The sequence below is a fragment of the Stegodyphus dumicola genome, chromosome 8 (genome assembly GCF_044657685.1).
Source record: "Stegodyphus dumicola isolate Sdum_Otavi_A_Nest chromosome 8, ASM4465768v1".
Classification (NCBI taxonomy): domain Eukaryota; kingdom Metazoa; phylum Arthropoda; class Arachnida; order Araneae; family Eresidae; genus Stegodyphus; species Stegodyphus dumicola.
The window spans coordinates 47,438,102-47,456,156 of NC_140775.1; the positions used below are offsets into that span (position 1 = coordinate 47,438,102).

At 32.3% G+C, this 18,055-nt stretch overlaps 1 protein-coding gene across 2 annotated transcripts in view; it reads left to right on the forward strand.

Annotated features, from left to right (window-relative positions):
* LOC146995805 (charged multivesicular body protein 5-like) overlaps positions 1-18,055 on the forward strand; it is a 216,213-nt gene that overhangs the window by 108,776 nt on the left and 89,382 nt on the right. The window contains exon 3 of one of the 2 annotated variants that reach the window (XM_085821817.1): positions 4,588-4,725. The exons of the other annotated variant lie outside the window; for it this stretch is intronic. Coding sequence (XP_085677943.1) covers positions 4,588-4,725 — 138 coding nt within the window. The remainder of the gene's footprint in view (positions 1-4,587; positions 4,726-18,055) is intronic. 2 annotated transcript variants of the gene reach the window in all.

Genomic DNA, 18,055 nt, shown 5'->3' on the forward strand with positions numbered 1-18,055 from the left:
AAGAATAACAAATAGTTTATAAAATACACATCATAATACGTGTACATCCAATGCACATTAACTTTTTGGAAAATTTTGGAATGTGTATATTGAAATCACTTGTGAAATGCAGAGTTGCCAACTCTCCCGATTTAGGCGGGAGACTCCCGATTTTCGACCGCTCTCCCGCCAATCCGATTTACAATATATTTCTCCCGACTTTTTCTCACGAATCTTTTAATTTTTCTGGGGGCTTCATAGTTCGTGCTGGTCTTTTCTGTACAGAATTTCCATGACTATCATTTCCAGGTTCTTCATTTATTTGTGGATACTCGGTTGGCTTTTCCAATGAATTGTTATCATCGTGTTCATCATCACTGTTGGATGGCAAAATTTTCTCAGCTTCTTCATCTGTTGTATTATCTTCTCTATAGTATCTGTCAGTTATTTCTGAATTATTTACATTTCCATTAGTTTGTTCCTTATAAAAAATAATAAGTTCTTCTAATATTTGATTTTTATCGAATTTTAAATAATTTTCTTTTAGTAAAGGTGATCTATGTTTCTGTTCATCAAATTTTACATCCCTCACTTCTTGAATTTTATTTAGTTCAGGGCTATAAATTTTGTATGCTTTTCTCTTCATGCTATAGCCTATCATAATTCCTTTTTTAACTTTTAGATCCATCTTTCTATGTTTCTCTCGTCTTATATGAACATATGCTTCACATCCAAATCTTGTAAGATAAGTAATGTTAGGCTTGCGTTCTTTATATAGTTCATATGGTGTAAACCTTTTATCATTTTTGTGACTCCTGTTATTCACATGTACAGCTACCTTAACGCTTTCAGACCAAAATTTTATCGGTAATTCTGCATCAATTAACATAGTTCTAGCAGATTCAATTATAGTACGATTAAAACCTTCAGCGTTTTCGTTACTTTCCAGAGTATAAGGCGTTGTAAGTTCATGTTTAATTCCCATTTTTTCAAAAAAAAAAAAAAAAAAAAAAAACTTATATTTTTAGCTAAAAACTCACTACCATTATCACTACGAATTCTTTTTAGTTTGTTTCCTGTATGTCTTTCTACTTGAATGATAAGTTTGATTAGAGCTTCTCAAGTTTCACTCTTCTTCTCAATTGTTATCACAAATATAAAATTACTGTAATCATCTACCACTGTTAAAAAATAACAGCTTCCATCTATTGATTTCTTAATTGGTCCAACTAAATCTATGTGCCATAATTCTAAAATATCTTCAGATTGCTTAAATTTCACACTTTTATAAGATGTTTGTGTTATTTTACCTAATGTATAAGGTTGACAATTGTTTTCAGAAATTTTTACATTTTCTAACCCAATGACCGATGAGTGTTTTTTCATTTCTATCAGCCTTTGATAATTTATATGACCTAGTCTCTGATGCCATAGTACATCATTAACATAACTAATTTTAGCTTCTTCAACAATATTTCCTTCAACTTCAAATTTATTTCCATTTCTGTTAGCTATATATAGAATGTTTCCCTGTTTATGATCACTTCTGCTTTATTCTTGATAAAAATTACTTTTAAATCATGATCTACAATTTTTGATACTGACAGCAGATTTTCCCTTAAATTGCAGAACATTTTCTATCAGTTCTTATTTCTATCAGTTTGCATTTTAATGTTACCAATACAACTCTATTTGATCATGGCCCCTTTTTCAGCCGTCATTATTTGTCGTTCTTCATCTTTAAAATGAGTAAATATTTCTTTATTAGTTGCCATGTGAGATGTGGCTCCTGAATCAATAATCCATTTAATTTTTCTATTCTGTTGTTCATTTATTTTATTCTTTCCATCATTTCTATCTTGATTAAGATATGTGCTTTCTATTTTCTTAGGTACTTCAAATAAGCATGTAGCTGATTCATATTCTCTTTCCTTGACATTCTATAAGTTTTATTTGTTACATTTCTCTGCTGTCGGTGTTCTTGTTTAGTTTTCATTTTACATTCAGTTGATTTGTGGCTGAATTTTCCACAGCAAAAGCATTTTATAATATTATTATTATTTCGACATTCTTTTATTAATTGTCCTAATTTTCCACAATTAAAGCATCTTCTTTCATATTTCAATTTTATCCAGTTTTCTTTTGCCTTAGAACTTACTTCTATTTCTTTTCCTCTTTGTTTATTTTTTCCTTCTGTTTCTTTTAAAGCTTGTCTAATTGAAGCTAGATCTTTCTCTTTATTGCTTTTAATAATTTTAACATCAAATTCCTTTCTAAGTCCTTCTAGTATGAAGTAAATTAATTCTTTATCTCTTATTTCATCTCCAACTTGAATACTTTTACTTTAGAATTACAGCTCTATTCATATAATCATCTACTGATTCATTTTGAGTCATTTTCAGTTGAACTAATTCTATTCTACATTTGATTTGAATATCTTCTGTTCTTGCTGTGGGCCCACCAGCAGCCGAGCAGTAAAGTCGCTGGACACTGGTAGTTCGGTCCGAGGTTCGAATCCCGCGAACCGGCTGGCTGCATGGGCGTTTTCGTGGTTTTCCCCATGTGTAACATGTATACGAGCCAGTTTCCCTTAGAAAGTTCTCCACGAAGGCATCCCTCCTCTTAGGCAGATAGCCCTAGTGTGCTTTGCCATAATTAAATACACCAAATGAATGAAATGTCTGTTCTTGCCGCCATTTCATTTTTGATTTTCTCCCATAACTTCTTTGCGTTCTTTTCATTCGCATGTTTTAACGCTTGTGGAGCTGTCATAGTTTGATTCATTATATTTCTTGCTATCGCGTTATTATCATCCCATATTTCCCAAGTTTTTATTTCATTTTCGAAATTAACATCATCCTTTTTATATGGTTTTGGTGGTTCATCAGCTTCTATCATACTTCTCCATATTTTTAAACTTTTTAATTCACTTTCAATTCTGTTGGCCCAAATAAAATAATTATCATCACTTAATTTTTCTGTATGACTCAAATTTATCATATTATATGCCATATTTTCTGATTTATATTCACTAATTATAATACAAGTCTAATTTTTCTCTTAGAGAAATTGGCGATTTTGTTAAGCCTAAACAACATTAATGTTCTGAAAGTTATAATGAAACTCTCCGTCTTCCAGATACATTTTTAACTTATTCATTTTACAATTTACTATCAATGTTGCCAAAATATTAAAACTTAAAATTATGCTTTATAAACAAATACTATCATTTTTTCCCCTAAATCTTTGTAAACATCCTCATATTGATTTAAACTCTTACTAAGCTGCTATTGGAATCGAAGAGCTCGTTCAACATTTGCGTCATATTGCAAAAAATGATACCTAATTTTCTTCCCAATTCAAGTCCTACGCTGATGACTCTAGCTGTGAATGCAGCTGGTACGAATTGGTCTTCGTCATGTTTATTTGTTTCGGGAATCATGTTAACTCATCCTCATTTAGTTCTTCGTCAACCATTTTTTCTTCAATATGTGCTTGAGCTAAATCCTCAAAAACCTTCTCCTCCTATAGTTTGGGCCAATTTAGTGATCTGAGAATATTCATACTCTAATGGAAATCTATCATTCTCATCTTTAGCAGCATCCAGCCATATTGCTTTCTAGCATGCGTTGAGCATTGATTGTTTAATCTCAGTATATGGCAGTCCAACATGCTTAACACAATGTAAGATTGTAAATTTCTTCCAAGCCATCCATAAGTGTAAGAGATTCATCATTCTCCATTTTTTCTCAAATATACCCAAAGGTTTGTTTGATATACAATGTCATAAAAGTCGGAATTATTACTTGATTCAATGGCTGTAATAAGGAAGTTGTATTTTTTGGGTAAAAAGACAATTTCTATTTTTTGTGTTGTAAATCTTGAAGATGAATAGTCGCATTTTCAATTAAAAGAAGAGTCTTAAAAGGCAATCCCTTTTTACTTAAATAATTTTTGACATCTGGAACAAATATGTTTAGAAACCATTCATTGAACGTTATGGAAGTGACCTATGCTTCGAGATTGTAACATGAATCTTTGGCATTCGGTAGCATTACTAGATGAAGAGTCTGTGCTAGCAGCTAGATGAATATGCGTTTAGACTAACATGGGAACAATGGTTATACCTAAAAAGGGAGAAAATATATATTATAAATAATTCTGCATGAATTAAATGTTTTAAATTAGCTATATTGTGAATTTTTATTTAACTGAATTATATTCAAAAGTTAAAAAAATTAATCTATTGCTTTGTTATTAATATTATTAATCTGTTTCTTAATGTCTTAGTTTATTCATCAGTAGGAGACCAAATAACTTTAAAACATAATTATCTTGTATTTTTTCGAATGGCCATAGGCTAGTAAATGTGTTAAAGTAAAATAACATAAAAATTGCATTTCAAGACTATTGGCCCATTTGGACTAATAAATTCATCTCTAATTTCTATGATGCTAACTATTTTCTTGATCCATTGAGTATTTCTGTAAGAAAAGAGTATGTATTAATGTTATTATAATTCATATTGTAGTTTTTACAATTGCTGAACAGTATTCTTTACAAATTCTTCTGTTTAAACGAATTATAATATAATACTGTGTAATTTAGGCCAGGCAGGATGTTAGACTCCCTGTCGTTTCAAAACCTGGTGGCGTAGGAGGTGATGTGAGGATCCAGAGGAGACACCACCGATGTCCCCTCGAGTTGGGACTGAGACACAAAATGTGCCTCCAAGGAGCGACCTGGGTAAAATTAATACTTTATTTTAACTTTTTCTTTTTGTACTTTTCATGAACAGCTTTCTTTTATAAGCTAAACGTTTGGAATAGTAATTTTTCCATCTTTTCTCAATAACAAACTCTTTTTAGAAAAGGCCTGGTTAATTTCAATTTCAAATTGCGTTAATAGGGAATCTTTCATAAACTAGCAACAAGCATTCCAGAATTCCTTTGTTATTAAATTAATTTTGTCCCTTGTGCTGAGAAAGGACTATGATTTGACACAAGATGCTTCCTAACTGCATAAATAAGACATTTTTCTTAAATCCTTTATGGAAGTCTTTTTCTATTGAGTTGAATTGAATTTATGAATTTTTGCATGCTAAAAACAGACTTTTTTGTTTTACATGATGCTAAATTTGACTTTTGAGTGCCATTTTTTTTTAATACAGTTGCAAAATGTATTGCAACTGTATTCAGGGACTACTGTAGTTCTCTAGGAAAAACGATTTGACGATTTAAATGAGCATCTGAGATGCTGCAATTTCTTCTTGGTCTATGATATCTAAAATAAATAAAATAACAGCATTGGAAATTTTTGCAGATTTTATGTCCTTCTAGGAAAGTGAATTTTTATATTATACTGATATATGACATGCTTTTATAAGATGGTAATGTTCTTTTCCATGTAAAGTCATTAAAAATGGGAATCTAAAATATTTTTTGTTTTATGGAAGAATTACTTTTTCCAATATCTACAATTAAAATAATTTCGCAGATTATTTTTCTTTGACTGAAACATGTTTACTATGGGTTGAGAAGTGAATAGAGTGTTTATATCAAACATTTAACTGTATAGAAGTTTGAAAGTGATTTCAAATATCAATACTGCTTATATTTCCTTTCAAAGAAAAACCTTTAGCTGTCCCCATTAAATTTTAAAATATTTGCCAGAAACAAGAATACTGCTTGCACTGATTAAGAAAAAGCAGAGCTTTTTGCCAACTCTCTCAAAAATCAGTTCAAGCCAAACGTTTTTCCAGCTAACAACCCTCTGGATCAAGAAATTACGAACTTCATGACTGATGGGATTTCCTCCCCAAAGAATATCACACTTTACCTCTCCACCTGAAGACCTCATGCAGCTCATTAAGCTAGATAAATTAATTACTAATATATTTCCACATATTTGCTTTAATTCCCACATCTAATGATGAACTTGCAAATCAGTCATTTGCCTGATCCATATGGCAAGCCGCCACTGCCTGTCACTTACGATATCTGATAAGAAAAATCAAACATTTATTTAAGAAATTAAAATTTTGTATTATTTCATGTTTCCATTAAAGTAGGGGTTTTCAACGTTTCACGCCTGAGAGCCACATGGATAAATTCATAAAGATCCGCTGGCCACGTGTCTGACAAAAAAATAGTGTAGTCTGAAAATTTATAAAAAAGGGAGCTTTGTTTTGTAAGACTATAACTCATTCTAGCCAAAGATATAGTGTTACAGATTTGCACATATATATATATATATATATGACTTTTTGGAACCAAAACATCAAATGGAAATTGAATTAAAACGTTTTGGAACTTTTTTTTAACTATGAAAAAAAAAGCGTAAAGATGATTGTACGGAACGATGTTACAAAATGCATTTACAATAAAAAAAGAAAACAAATTACATTACTGGCGGGATATGGTAGATACTTTAGTTTTAAAGTAAAATTTGACGTTGTTTTTGCTTGATTAGAGCTTCAATATCCGGTTTAATCTGTCTTGCTGAGTTTCCTCCAAATGTCTGTTTGTCAGCCGTGTTCTTGTTTTCGATTTTAGGATTTTAATTTTACTACAGAGCTGTTCACATATGTAGGTACTGCCAAAGAAAGAAGACAAGAAGTGTGTATGTTTACGAATTCCCTGGATACTTGTCTTCGGTCACGTACTTCGAATAAAAATTAATTAGTGTAGGATTTTCAAGAAACTTGTGTTTTACTGCAGTCACACTCTAAATCTATAAATTCTAATTGAAGTTCAGGTGAAACACTTGCAACGTCTACTGAAAATGGTAAGGAGAACAATCTAATTTCATTTTTACGAAAATCACAAAATCTGCTTTTGAATTGAAATTTGAAATGCATTGTACATAATTATTTGTATTCCACGCTGTAGAGTTCTTTGCACACTCCACCAATTTTAGAAAAGTGAGTGGGATTCTTATTTAACTATTGACTTTCCCAGAGGATTAATTTTGTATTAAAAGCTTTTTACAATATAACAAAGATTATGAACAAGTAGATCTTTTAATTAAGACGCAATAAAACGTCGAACAAATATAGTAGACGATACTTTTACCCTGTTTGAAGGTAATAAAGATGATTTAAATAAAGTTCTTTCAACAATGAATTCCATTGATCCTGCTATTCAATTCACTTTTGAACTTGAGACTTGAAAATCTCTTCCGTTTCTCGACACTCTAGTCACGCAAAACACATCCATCTTCAGTACTACGGTTTACTGAAGCCTTCCACCTCACTTCAAATCATGTCATCCGACTAAACAAAAGTTAGCTTCATTTTATTCCTATGTTTTCCGGGCTCTTCAAGTTTGCTCCTCCAAACTATCCTTTGATGAAGAACTAAATTATTTAAAAGCGATAGCTATTGACAGGGGCTTTTCACCCAACATTATTAATGAAGCAGTTAAAAACTTCTCATCTCAACACACAAAAAAGCCCACTCTTGTTTTAGGAGATTATAAAAATTCTGTTGCCATTCCCTTCTTTCCATCAATTGGCTATAAGGTTGCACGTATTTTGCAGAAAATTGACTTTTGGGTCATTTATTCTCCGATCAATAAAATTCCGAGTTCTATACTCAAGGACCCCATTCCGGATATGAATTCCTGGGGTATTTATAGGATTCCTTGCCAGTTTGGTTTAAATTACATCGCCCAAACTAAGAGAGCCTTAAAATTTCGCGTTAAAGAACATGAGGCATATGTTAGGAAAAAGGAAACACAGAAGTCTTCTGTTGCCCAACATTGTTGGTATGAAAATCACAATTTAAATGTTTCTGCTGCCAAAATTATTCAAAAAGCATCTTCCATTGGTGAACTGGATTTTCTAGAGGCATTTCACATTAAAAAAATCTTTCTGTTCTAGTTAATGACCCTGATTCCAATCCACTTGCCTTCAGCCTTTAAAGAAACTATGTTTTAGTTCTGGTTTCTTCAACAGATGGCGCCAGTAGCTTGTTTCTTGTCCTGGCTTTTCTTGTCTTATGTTGTCATTATATCTTATCTCGTTCATTTGCTCTTTTGCAGCTGAATATGATGGTTCGGTAAAACCATCGAAACTAGTCCTGCGATATTTGAAAATATAACGCTGATTTTCGTTGTTTGACTTCTAAATTAATATAGGTAGATCTTTTCCCTGTAAGCGGTAGTTCATATCATTGAGATGACCTGCAATGTCTGCAAGAAATGCAAAGTCTCTCAACCATATCTCATCACTGAACTCGTGAATAGAGTTTCCTTTAGATTCCATGAATTGTTGAATTTCGCTCTTCAAACAAAACAGACGCTGAAGCATCTTTCTTCAAGAGTGGACAAGATCAAGCAAGAGTGGCCTCAACCAAGGTACTTCCACATAATACACAACATCACCATATTCAGCTTCCAAATCAATCAAGAACTGTTCAAATTACCTGTGATTAAGTCCTCTAGACCGAATGAAATTAACCACTTTTACAACAACACTCATCACATTGTTCAAAGTTTGAGAATAACTTCTTGCACAAATTTTCTTGAAGAATGATGCAGTGGAAAATCATCATAGTATTATTTCCACTAGCCTTCATATGAGATATGAGTAATGTTCTTAATTTCATTTTGTCTCCAGTCATAGATGTAGCACCATCCGTGGTTATAGCAGATATATTACCGAAGTCAACATTACATTTATCCAAAGTTTGTGTCAGACTGGAATATAAATCCATTCCTCGTATTGTACTTTTAAGTGCAACAACTCTGGCTTATTCCTCTACTATTGTGAAGTCTCTATCAACGCAACGAATAAAAATGGTTACTTGTGCAATATCTAAATTGTTGCATCTGTCGATTCATCTATCGCTACAGAATAAGACTCAAATTTTTTGCATTTACATTTTAATTTTCTGAATATATCTCTTACGAGATCCTATATGCGCTTGGCTACTGTCACACCAGACAAGCTAATATTCGATATGACTCGAAAGCCAAAGTACATCAACTGCACTCTGAAGACATTCTTTTGAAATTCTCCATAAGAAAATGGTTTTCCACCCTTAGCAATTTTTCTGCTATTACGTAACTAACACGAACACTATTTTCATATTCTTTATTCGCTGTGGTGAAGAAAGACTGCTGAAAATTTAGTTTTGATTTTAATTCACTCACCTTATCACTTCGAAAATGACCTTCCAGTGCAGAATGTGTCTCACTGTGCTTAGTATCATATCTCTTAATGTTGTATTCCTTCATCACAGATACACTGCCGTTGCAAATAAGGCAAACTGCCTAAAATTCGTCATTTTCAGAAAATTTTACCTCAAATAATATGAGGCATGTCAATAAAATGTTTTAAATATCAAGAATAGGAGGGATTTTTTTTTTACGAGAAAAAGCTGACAAGGCAAGTTTTCTTGAAATCAAAAATTCTTCAATGTTTCTTCAAATTCAAATGTGGGGCCACTAAAACACCTTCAGCGGGCTACGGGTTGAAGAACCCTACATTAAAGTAATGGCAGCAACATCGAGTTAATTTGCTGACATGTTTGACATTTTATACATAAAACATTATAATAAATTCAGCGGCAATGATTAGACCCCATAAAATTTGAGTTACTTTCGAAGTTTGAGAAAATAATGAATTAATGTTCATTTCGATTGAAGTGGTTGCCATTTGTATGAGGTTTATTATGCTGAAACCCAGCTTTGAACTGCGACCGCAATGGTTAAGTGTGGAGCCATATTTCTGCGACCCTTCACACGCGCATCGCGATTGCACTAATACCTGCTCTACTATTTCTTTGGTTATTTTAACGTTCATCTGGAATCTCTCCGCTTAGTTTTGTACAATAACTTATAGGAATAACTATTCATGCTCGATTCAAAACTGTTTGATAATTTTCTAAAATGTTTCAAAATTTATCTTTGTATGTCTGAAAACGGACGACATTCGCATTTTCAGACTTGTCTTTAACAGAGACGATTTCAACGAGGAATATCTTCTATACTTCAAAATCTCCTTATAAGTTGGCTGTGATTCGTATAATATATATGCGTTCCGATGCAAAACACAACGAAAGACCATATTAGTCTATGAAAGTCAATATTACGTAAAATGAAATAAAAAAATTACAGTATTCAGCGTTAGTAACAATTATTATGTCACTGGAAACTGCATATGTGTGCCGACAATAAAATAATCACCAGTATATGAGGCGAATGAAGAAATATGGTGAAGTGAAAAGTGGAAAAAAGGTTAAAAGCAGTAAGAAAAAAAATTCAAAGGTTTCAGATTTTAAATTAATTAAAAATTTAATTGCGTTAAATTACTTTTTTAACGTTTTCCTTATTTTTTAAATATCATGTTCTTTGTATTCAAACCATGAAACTCAGTTCAACAGCAATATCACAAAATAATTTTTAAATGAGTATATCTTTAGAAATTCCGATACAGAGTCTCGTGCCCTGGAGATAAAAATGTTTTTCTTTCGCACAGTGTTGCCACTACTTGCTTCAAATCGTTTAGTGTTTTGGTCAATAACACGTTGAAGTGTTTCTGAACAAGAAATTGATAATAAAACAAATTTCAAATTCAAACTAGGGCTTCCACATGCCCATATTCTATGGAAGATTACGTTATTCCAAATTTCAATGGCTTTAGGTTACGCTATTTTACAGTGCGAGGAATATACATACATTTATGCAGATTCTTCACTATTTAATTTCTTTAAATATAATATAGGGCGATAATATTGGGTGGGAACAATTTGAAAAGTGATTCGCCGTTTATAGTTTTTAACGCCAAATGCCCATGTACTTTAAGTTTACATTTCTCAGCTTTAAAACAATACTTTTATTCTATTTGGGTCTTTCAAGATGACGTATTTATCTGTTTTGGAAAATTTCAAGATGCAACATTATTTGACACATCTTTTCAAATCAAGAAAGTATCTCTGCCCTGAATGCTGTTGATGTGTAGTTGTGAAGAATATCCAGTTGCGTTGATAATATTGTATGATACTTCAGTATTCCTTTCTGCAATGGCAATGAAATTCAAGTACTTATTTAACGTTCAAAATTGCATTTCTTGTCAATTTTTTGTCAGCAGTGTATTATACAAGCAAATAAATATTTACTTAATTATATGTAGTTGAAGAAAGTCTGTTGAAGAGAAACCTTTATTTACAATGTATTGATTATACATTACGGTTGCAAGTAATGAGGTTTTCTATTCGTTCAATTTATATCTTTAAGACAAAAATATACCCACTGGCAAAATGATTTGTGTAACATAATATGTATATTATTTGATTACGACAAAACATGCATGGGTTGTCTGCCTAAGGGGAAATGTCTTCTTGGAAGGAGTTTTAAGGGAAACTAGCTAGTATATTCCTTAAACAGTAGACAAATCATGAAAACGCCGATGCAATCAGCCCGTCTGTCTAGAATCGAGCTCAGGTCGAAGTACCAGTGTTCAGCATCATTATTGCACGGCTGCTCATAGGTCAATGTAGCTGGATAACACAACAACTCTGTTTTCACACCATCTATATATATAAAGAAGAAAATTTGTGCGTTTCTCACCAAACTTTCTACAATTGTTTTCTGGGTCTTGCAAAGGTCGACCACCACTTTTTTCCAAAATGAAGTAGCTAATATCAGAGATAGTAATTAAAAACTTGGGAAAATGATAATTTTCGCCCTAATATTTCCGAGTGGCAACCCTCTCGCAATCAAGTCCTAGAGATTATTAATAAAAAATTTCTAAGTTTGACAATGAAATAAAAATAGAATTGCCAAACATTAAATACATTATTCCCGATTCCAAAAATCCGTGGTAAGCCATTTCGACTGGTTCCATCTTCTTTCGAATTTAATCAGCTGACATACTAATTAGAAACTCTGAAAGCGCTGATTTTCACACACATTTTTCCGAGTGGCAACAGTCTCGAGCTTTGGAGATAAAAATGCTTTATTTCGAAGTGTTGCTACCGCTCGCTTTCAAATCATGGAGTTTTTTAATAAAAATTTGTAAGTTTTACAAAATCTATACATATAAAGAAGAATGTATGTTTGTTTGTTCATGTTATTAATTTCTGATGAATAAAGGTCAAGATTTTGCCACATTTAATCAACTAAAATTAATTATAGGTGAAATATTGAATGGAAATTAAGCTTTTAGGACTATTTGATAAGAAAAACAAAAATCATTCAAAACTGCGTGCCATTGTTGCTGATATAATGAAACAGAATTAGCTTATTTTTCTATCGAAAATTTTTATGTGGGTTCCATATCGCATCAGACTGAAAAATGTATGAATGTGAATTGTACTTTTTTTTATCGTTTTTAGAGAAGGATTATAGCGGTATTACAGATCTGTGCTGTTAGATGCATTGCTCTCAATCCAACTTGTACTTCCGCTAGTCTCAAAATAAATTTGCAAGTTTTATTCTTTTGAAACTAGTTGAATTTTATCTGCAATCCACGTTTACATGGAAACTTTGAAAGAGAAATTAAAGGGCCTGTTATATACCTTGATGCAGATATAAGGATACTGCACATAGCAGGTAATTCTCAGTAATCTGAAATACTTCCACAATGGATCTTTGAGAATTTTCCTAATTAAATACCAAAGGACCAACGATATAAATTTCCAAGCACCTACTATCTTAAATATCGTTTCATTCCACGCGCTTTACCAGCTCATATCAAGTGAGATGTAATTAGTACTTTGACACATACGTGATTATACTGAGTTTCTGCTGTTAAGTTCTAGAGCCAGGTGAACCTGAATAAGAGTTAGGGGGGGAAATGCTTAATGTTGTAACAATTCTGAGGAAACATTTATGTGGAACAAAATTTAAAAGAGTATAAACAAACATGACACTCAGAGAGCAACTCTAAATTATTATTAGGTCCCAGGCAAAATTTCTGTATATGGAACATGAGTCGTTTTCTTAGAAATGTTTCTACTGTTGGCTTTTTCGGAGGGAAGGAGAGTTTCGAGTTACTTGAGGGTTTTGGTTAGTTAAACGAGACAGTCCGAATTTCAATGTGCTACCTGTTATTAAATGATTTAGCTTAAAGAGCTATTTTGAGCTGTGATTTACATGATTATTGGATGAATGCTAAAACTTTCTAAAAAATCTTTTTAGTATCATAATTATAATACCTGAGACATGTTGTTCTGTATAAAGGAAAAACGGTGACAGATATCAGCGATAGAAAACTAACAGCGAAGTGATTTGTTGAGGCACTTGTGTTGAAAGCGACCTCTGTTATTTATAAAAAGAATGATTATCCTATCTTAACGTTGAGCTTCTATTCAGAAGACTATGAGATTTCTTTTCTACCTTATTTTCTATTACGTGATATCAGATATTTAGAAGAGATCTGTTTGGCAAAATATACTTTAACAAAAAAAAAATTTCTTCCATCAATCTCAATAGTGGCTTCTTTGGACCTTGCACGAAAGAGACTGAGTGGGCCGGACTTGTGTTCTTCACATCTCGGAAGAATATCATGTGATGTACCAACAATTTACGTTGTGTGGTATTAGCGTTTCATAATACAGCCAAACCCCAAAACACACGCCAAAATAATAGTAATACATATTTATCTTGTGAGTAAAATTGAGAAGACTTGGACTGTTGATGCTTTAAAAATGAATTAGGTATAAAAGATTAGGCATTAAAAATTGTTTGCTGTATTATTTTATAATTATTTATCTAGTTATTCGAATTTTTCAGTTTTTAGCATTTGAAATCATTTGTATACTTTGTTTCAGAAATTTCTTGCAAATATTTCTGAAGAAGTAAGGATTCTGAAACTGAATTAATTTCATGTAACGGTTATATTAAAAAACGAAAGATGATAAGAAGCAATACTTTTTTAGTTTAATTAATTAACTGCTGGAAAACACAAACTGCAATCATTATTCCAGCTCCAATAAAAGTAAAATATAATTATCAAAATAAAATATTCTAGCAACGATAATAACGATAAGTCATATAAATAATTAAATATATAACTTCAACTCTTTGAACAAGATTTGTATCTGTGATTGTAATCTTATCCAAAGATTTGTAATTTTTGAATAAGATGTAAATTTTCAGAGGCCGGACTCATGTTAATTTTTAATGGTAATCAAAGTAATGTGAAAGTGGACTAAAAGGCAATAAAATTTTAAAATATCTCCCAAATCTGTATACAGGAGGACTGGACTGGTTCTGTTAATTGGCAAGAAAACTTGATCATGCTTTTATTGTCGCAGATAATTTAAATATAATTCTAAAAAAGCTTTCCTTCCATGCAAATGTTATTTCTTGCTTGGTGTTATTTATAACAAAAGTGCTTTTATTGGGTTACAAACTTTTCCATTTGTGCATTGTTTCGTTGTTAACATATGATATATGCACACCTTTCTTCTTGCTTGTTTATACTATAGATATAGCGCAACTTTTATAAATTATGACAGCAAATATTGTAAGAATGTAAAATAATAAAAGAAGTGTTATTTCAGCCCCCTCAAAAAAGGAAAATGCATACTTCGCAATATTTTACCCTTTATTAAACTTTACAACTCAGTACATCATACATAATTAGAACAGTCTTTGAGTTGTAAGCGTCTTATTAATAATGGAGGTAAACCCAGTTGAAAGGCATCTCTTTCTACATTCTGAAGTCTTTTCCTGATACTAATGTAACACAAGTTTTCCAGCGTATGACACTGCTTGGATTTATCATTTATATATATAAGCATCTTAATGCTTTCTTCATTTCCAGAGATTATCAAATTATTTCTCCAATTCTGTGTGCATAATTTAGCACCAGCAATTATAAGTAAATCCACAAATCTCTGGCTACCTCTTTTACATGCATAGAACAATGGGGTAAAACCATACTCATCACGCCTGTCGATTTCAGCTCCAGAAATGAGCAATTTTCGCACTAAAATTTCCTGTTTTTCGATAACTGCCAAGTGAAGAACAGTACTACCCAACCTAGTGGCATCAACGTCACATCCCCGTTCTATGAAGAGCGTAAATAAATCTGCATATGAATATTTTTCACTACCTGAATTTATTTCGTCGAAAGCAGATCTGAATACAACAAACATCAATAATGTTGTTCCGATATCATCGGTGAGGTGAATCTGAAAAAAGAAAAAGTTTAGAACTTTGTAAAAGGGAAAATATTTTAATAATAAAAAAATTACAAAAGCATACAAAAATAATTGATAAACAATAAAGTCATAAAAATGTCTATTTTTCATCTGAAGAAAATCCACAGCTGTCAACAATGAAATCTCAAAAACTGGAGATTTTTGTAACGTGATTGAAAACCAGTAGAGTTAGCATCTATGAAAACCTTAAATATGAGCAATCTCTATGCAAGATATACAGAAAAATGTGGTTGAATATTTCCCCAACTGAATTAAATAAAAAAACAAATGCATGTCCAGTAATTAACAATATGGATACAAAGCATTATAAGAAATTCCTTTTCGTCAAGAAAATAATGCATTTATTTATTAAAACACAGAATATTTCTAACAAAACACCTAATAGTTGTAACATTTTTGACCCTTAAAAGAAATTTCACTGCTGAAAATGCAGCTGTGAAATGAATTGCTTAATTTCTAACTTAATTTCGACCTCACCATCGTTACTGAGATTTTCCAGGTACTTTTTTTTTCCCCTCGATTTTGTACTAAAATTGGAGGAAATTGTATATGTCTCAAATGAAGAATTTCAAAGTAAAGAAAAATGAAGTTAAAGAATGAGAGGGGCGTTCTAAAATACAATTTTGAAAAATAAAAATGATAATATAAAATTAAATTCAGTAGGTAGGCAAGCATATAATAAAAAAAAAGACATGTAAATTTTATTATCCTCAGTATTGTAACATGAATGGCATTTCACATCAAGAACAAAATATTTTAACACTAGTATATGTGTCTGTCACAGCTCTGTTATTATATGATACATGCAAACAGTTAGAACTGGATAAACCATTTAGCAAAATAAGCATATTTTTAGGGCAACAAGGAAATGGTCATTAGGAACAAAACATCGTTAGAAACTCGAGGAAAGGATGTACTTTTAAAGGAAAGGATGCAGTAAAACTGGCATAAAAAAAAATTTATGCCAGTTTTACTGTGGATTGAACCAAGACCAAGAAAGAAGAAATGGGGGGGGGGGAGAAGTAAATGTATATGAGGCTTAGTCTAAATCTGGGTCTACATATTTTATATATACAGTATGTATATATAAAATAATAATAATCTTCATAATATGCACATGGAAATGTAAATTTTAAAATTTAGTTTAATTAAATATTTATTTTATAAGGCAAATGGATAATTTTAAGAAAAAAATTGAAAATTATTTTTTGAGTTTTCTTTTTCTGTGTGACAAGTGAAATATCTGTTAAGAATCTATGATAATTATTTAGGAAGATCAAATTAGATTCAACATTTCAAACCTAACAATTTTTATTTCATCTTCACCTCCAAACTACACACGTGCACCATCGCGCGCGTTCGACGACTGACTCTCTCCTTGAGAATCTTGGGATAGAATTTTGTGGTCTGTAATTATATGCTGCCATCTCTCAGCTGTTCTGGGGTTAAATTGGTATGATATTTTTTTAGACTTTTTCAAATAAGATAAACCACAACAAGAGTATCCCCCCAGTGAACAAGCGAAGTGAGAGAACGACAGTATTTACACATACATAGCATAAACAAAAGGGAATTGGGATGCTGGGTTGTGTCAGTTGCTGAAATCACTTACATACATGAAATTAAATAAAAGTAGAAAACAAAATAAAGTAATACAGGTTAAATCTAATTGACATGAATAAATGAAAATAAAGGTTTTTCAGTTCTGAAATTTGTAGAGAATAATTGTGATATGATGAACATTGAAAATCGAGTAACTCAAGAGTAATTATGATCAAGTTAACCAATTTCTGTGATGAGTCTCTTGCTAAATTTCACAATTCATCCAGATTTTGTGGTTTTGGAATTGTTGACAGAGTTTCCAGTAGTATTACCTGGGACTTTAGGTTCATGCTCGTGAGGAATTTGTTGTATTTCATCATTATATATGAATGCAGGTTTCACTCTGTCTAGGGAAACATTGCTTTGCCTGACATTTATGGATATTTTTATAACTTTGTCGCTTCAACTTATGACTTTGTGGGGACCTGTATATGGTTGAGTGAGCGGTGGTGTTATTTTGTCCACACGAAGGAAAACATGTGTACACTTTTGCAATTCTGGGTGCACAAAGATTCTTGTTTGGTGATTTTGGTTGGGAAATGGCTTTAACTGCTGCATTTGTGCCTGGAGTTTCTGCACATACTCATAAGATGGAGTTGTATTTTGGGCACTTTGGGAAAATAAATCTGCTGGAAGTCTTAGTGAAGTTCCATACACAAGATCAGCACTTGATGCTTGTATGTCTGTTTTAACAGCAGCTCGAATGCCAAGGAGAACTGTTGGTAATGATTCAGTCCATCTTGGGTTTTCATGGGCTTTTAAAGAATTTTTCAAGACTCTGTGAAAACGTTCTACTAAGCCATTTGCTTGGGGATGAAAGGCTGTAGTACGAATTCTTGTTGTTCCCATAATTTGTGTGAGCTCACTGAACAGAGGTGACTCAAACTGGCGACCCTGATCTGTGGTGATGCTAGATGGGCATCCAAAGCGGGATATCCATCCTTCGAACAAGGCTCTGCATGCTGTTGCTGCTGTCATATCAGCGATGGGTATCACTTCAGGCCATCTGGTGAACCTGTCGATGATGGTGAGGCAGTACATTTTGCCCTCTGAAGCAGGCAAGGGTCCGATTAAATCCACATGCAGATGAGAAAATCGTGCGTCTGGTGTAGCAAATGTACCCAGAGGTGTTTTTGTGTGTTTGTGAACTTTGGATCGCTGGCATGCATCACAACTTTTTACCCAGTCTTTAATATTCTTTTTCATATTGGGCCAAACATAGCGAGCAGAAATTAATTTGCAAGATCCTGTTGTTCCTGGATGCGAGAGGTTCTGAAAATGGTCAAACACTATTTTACG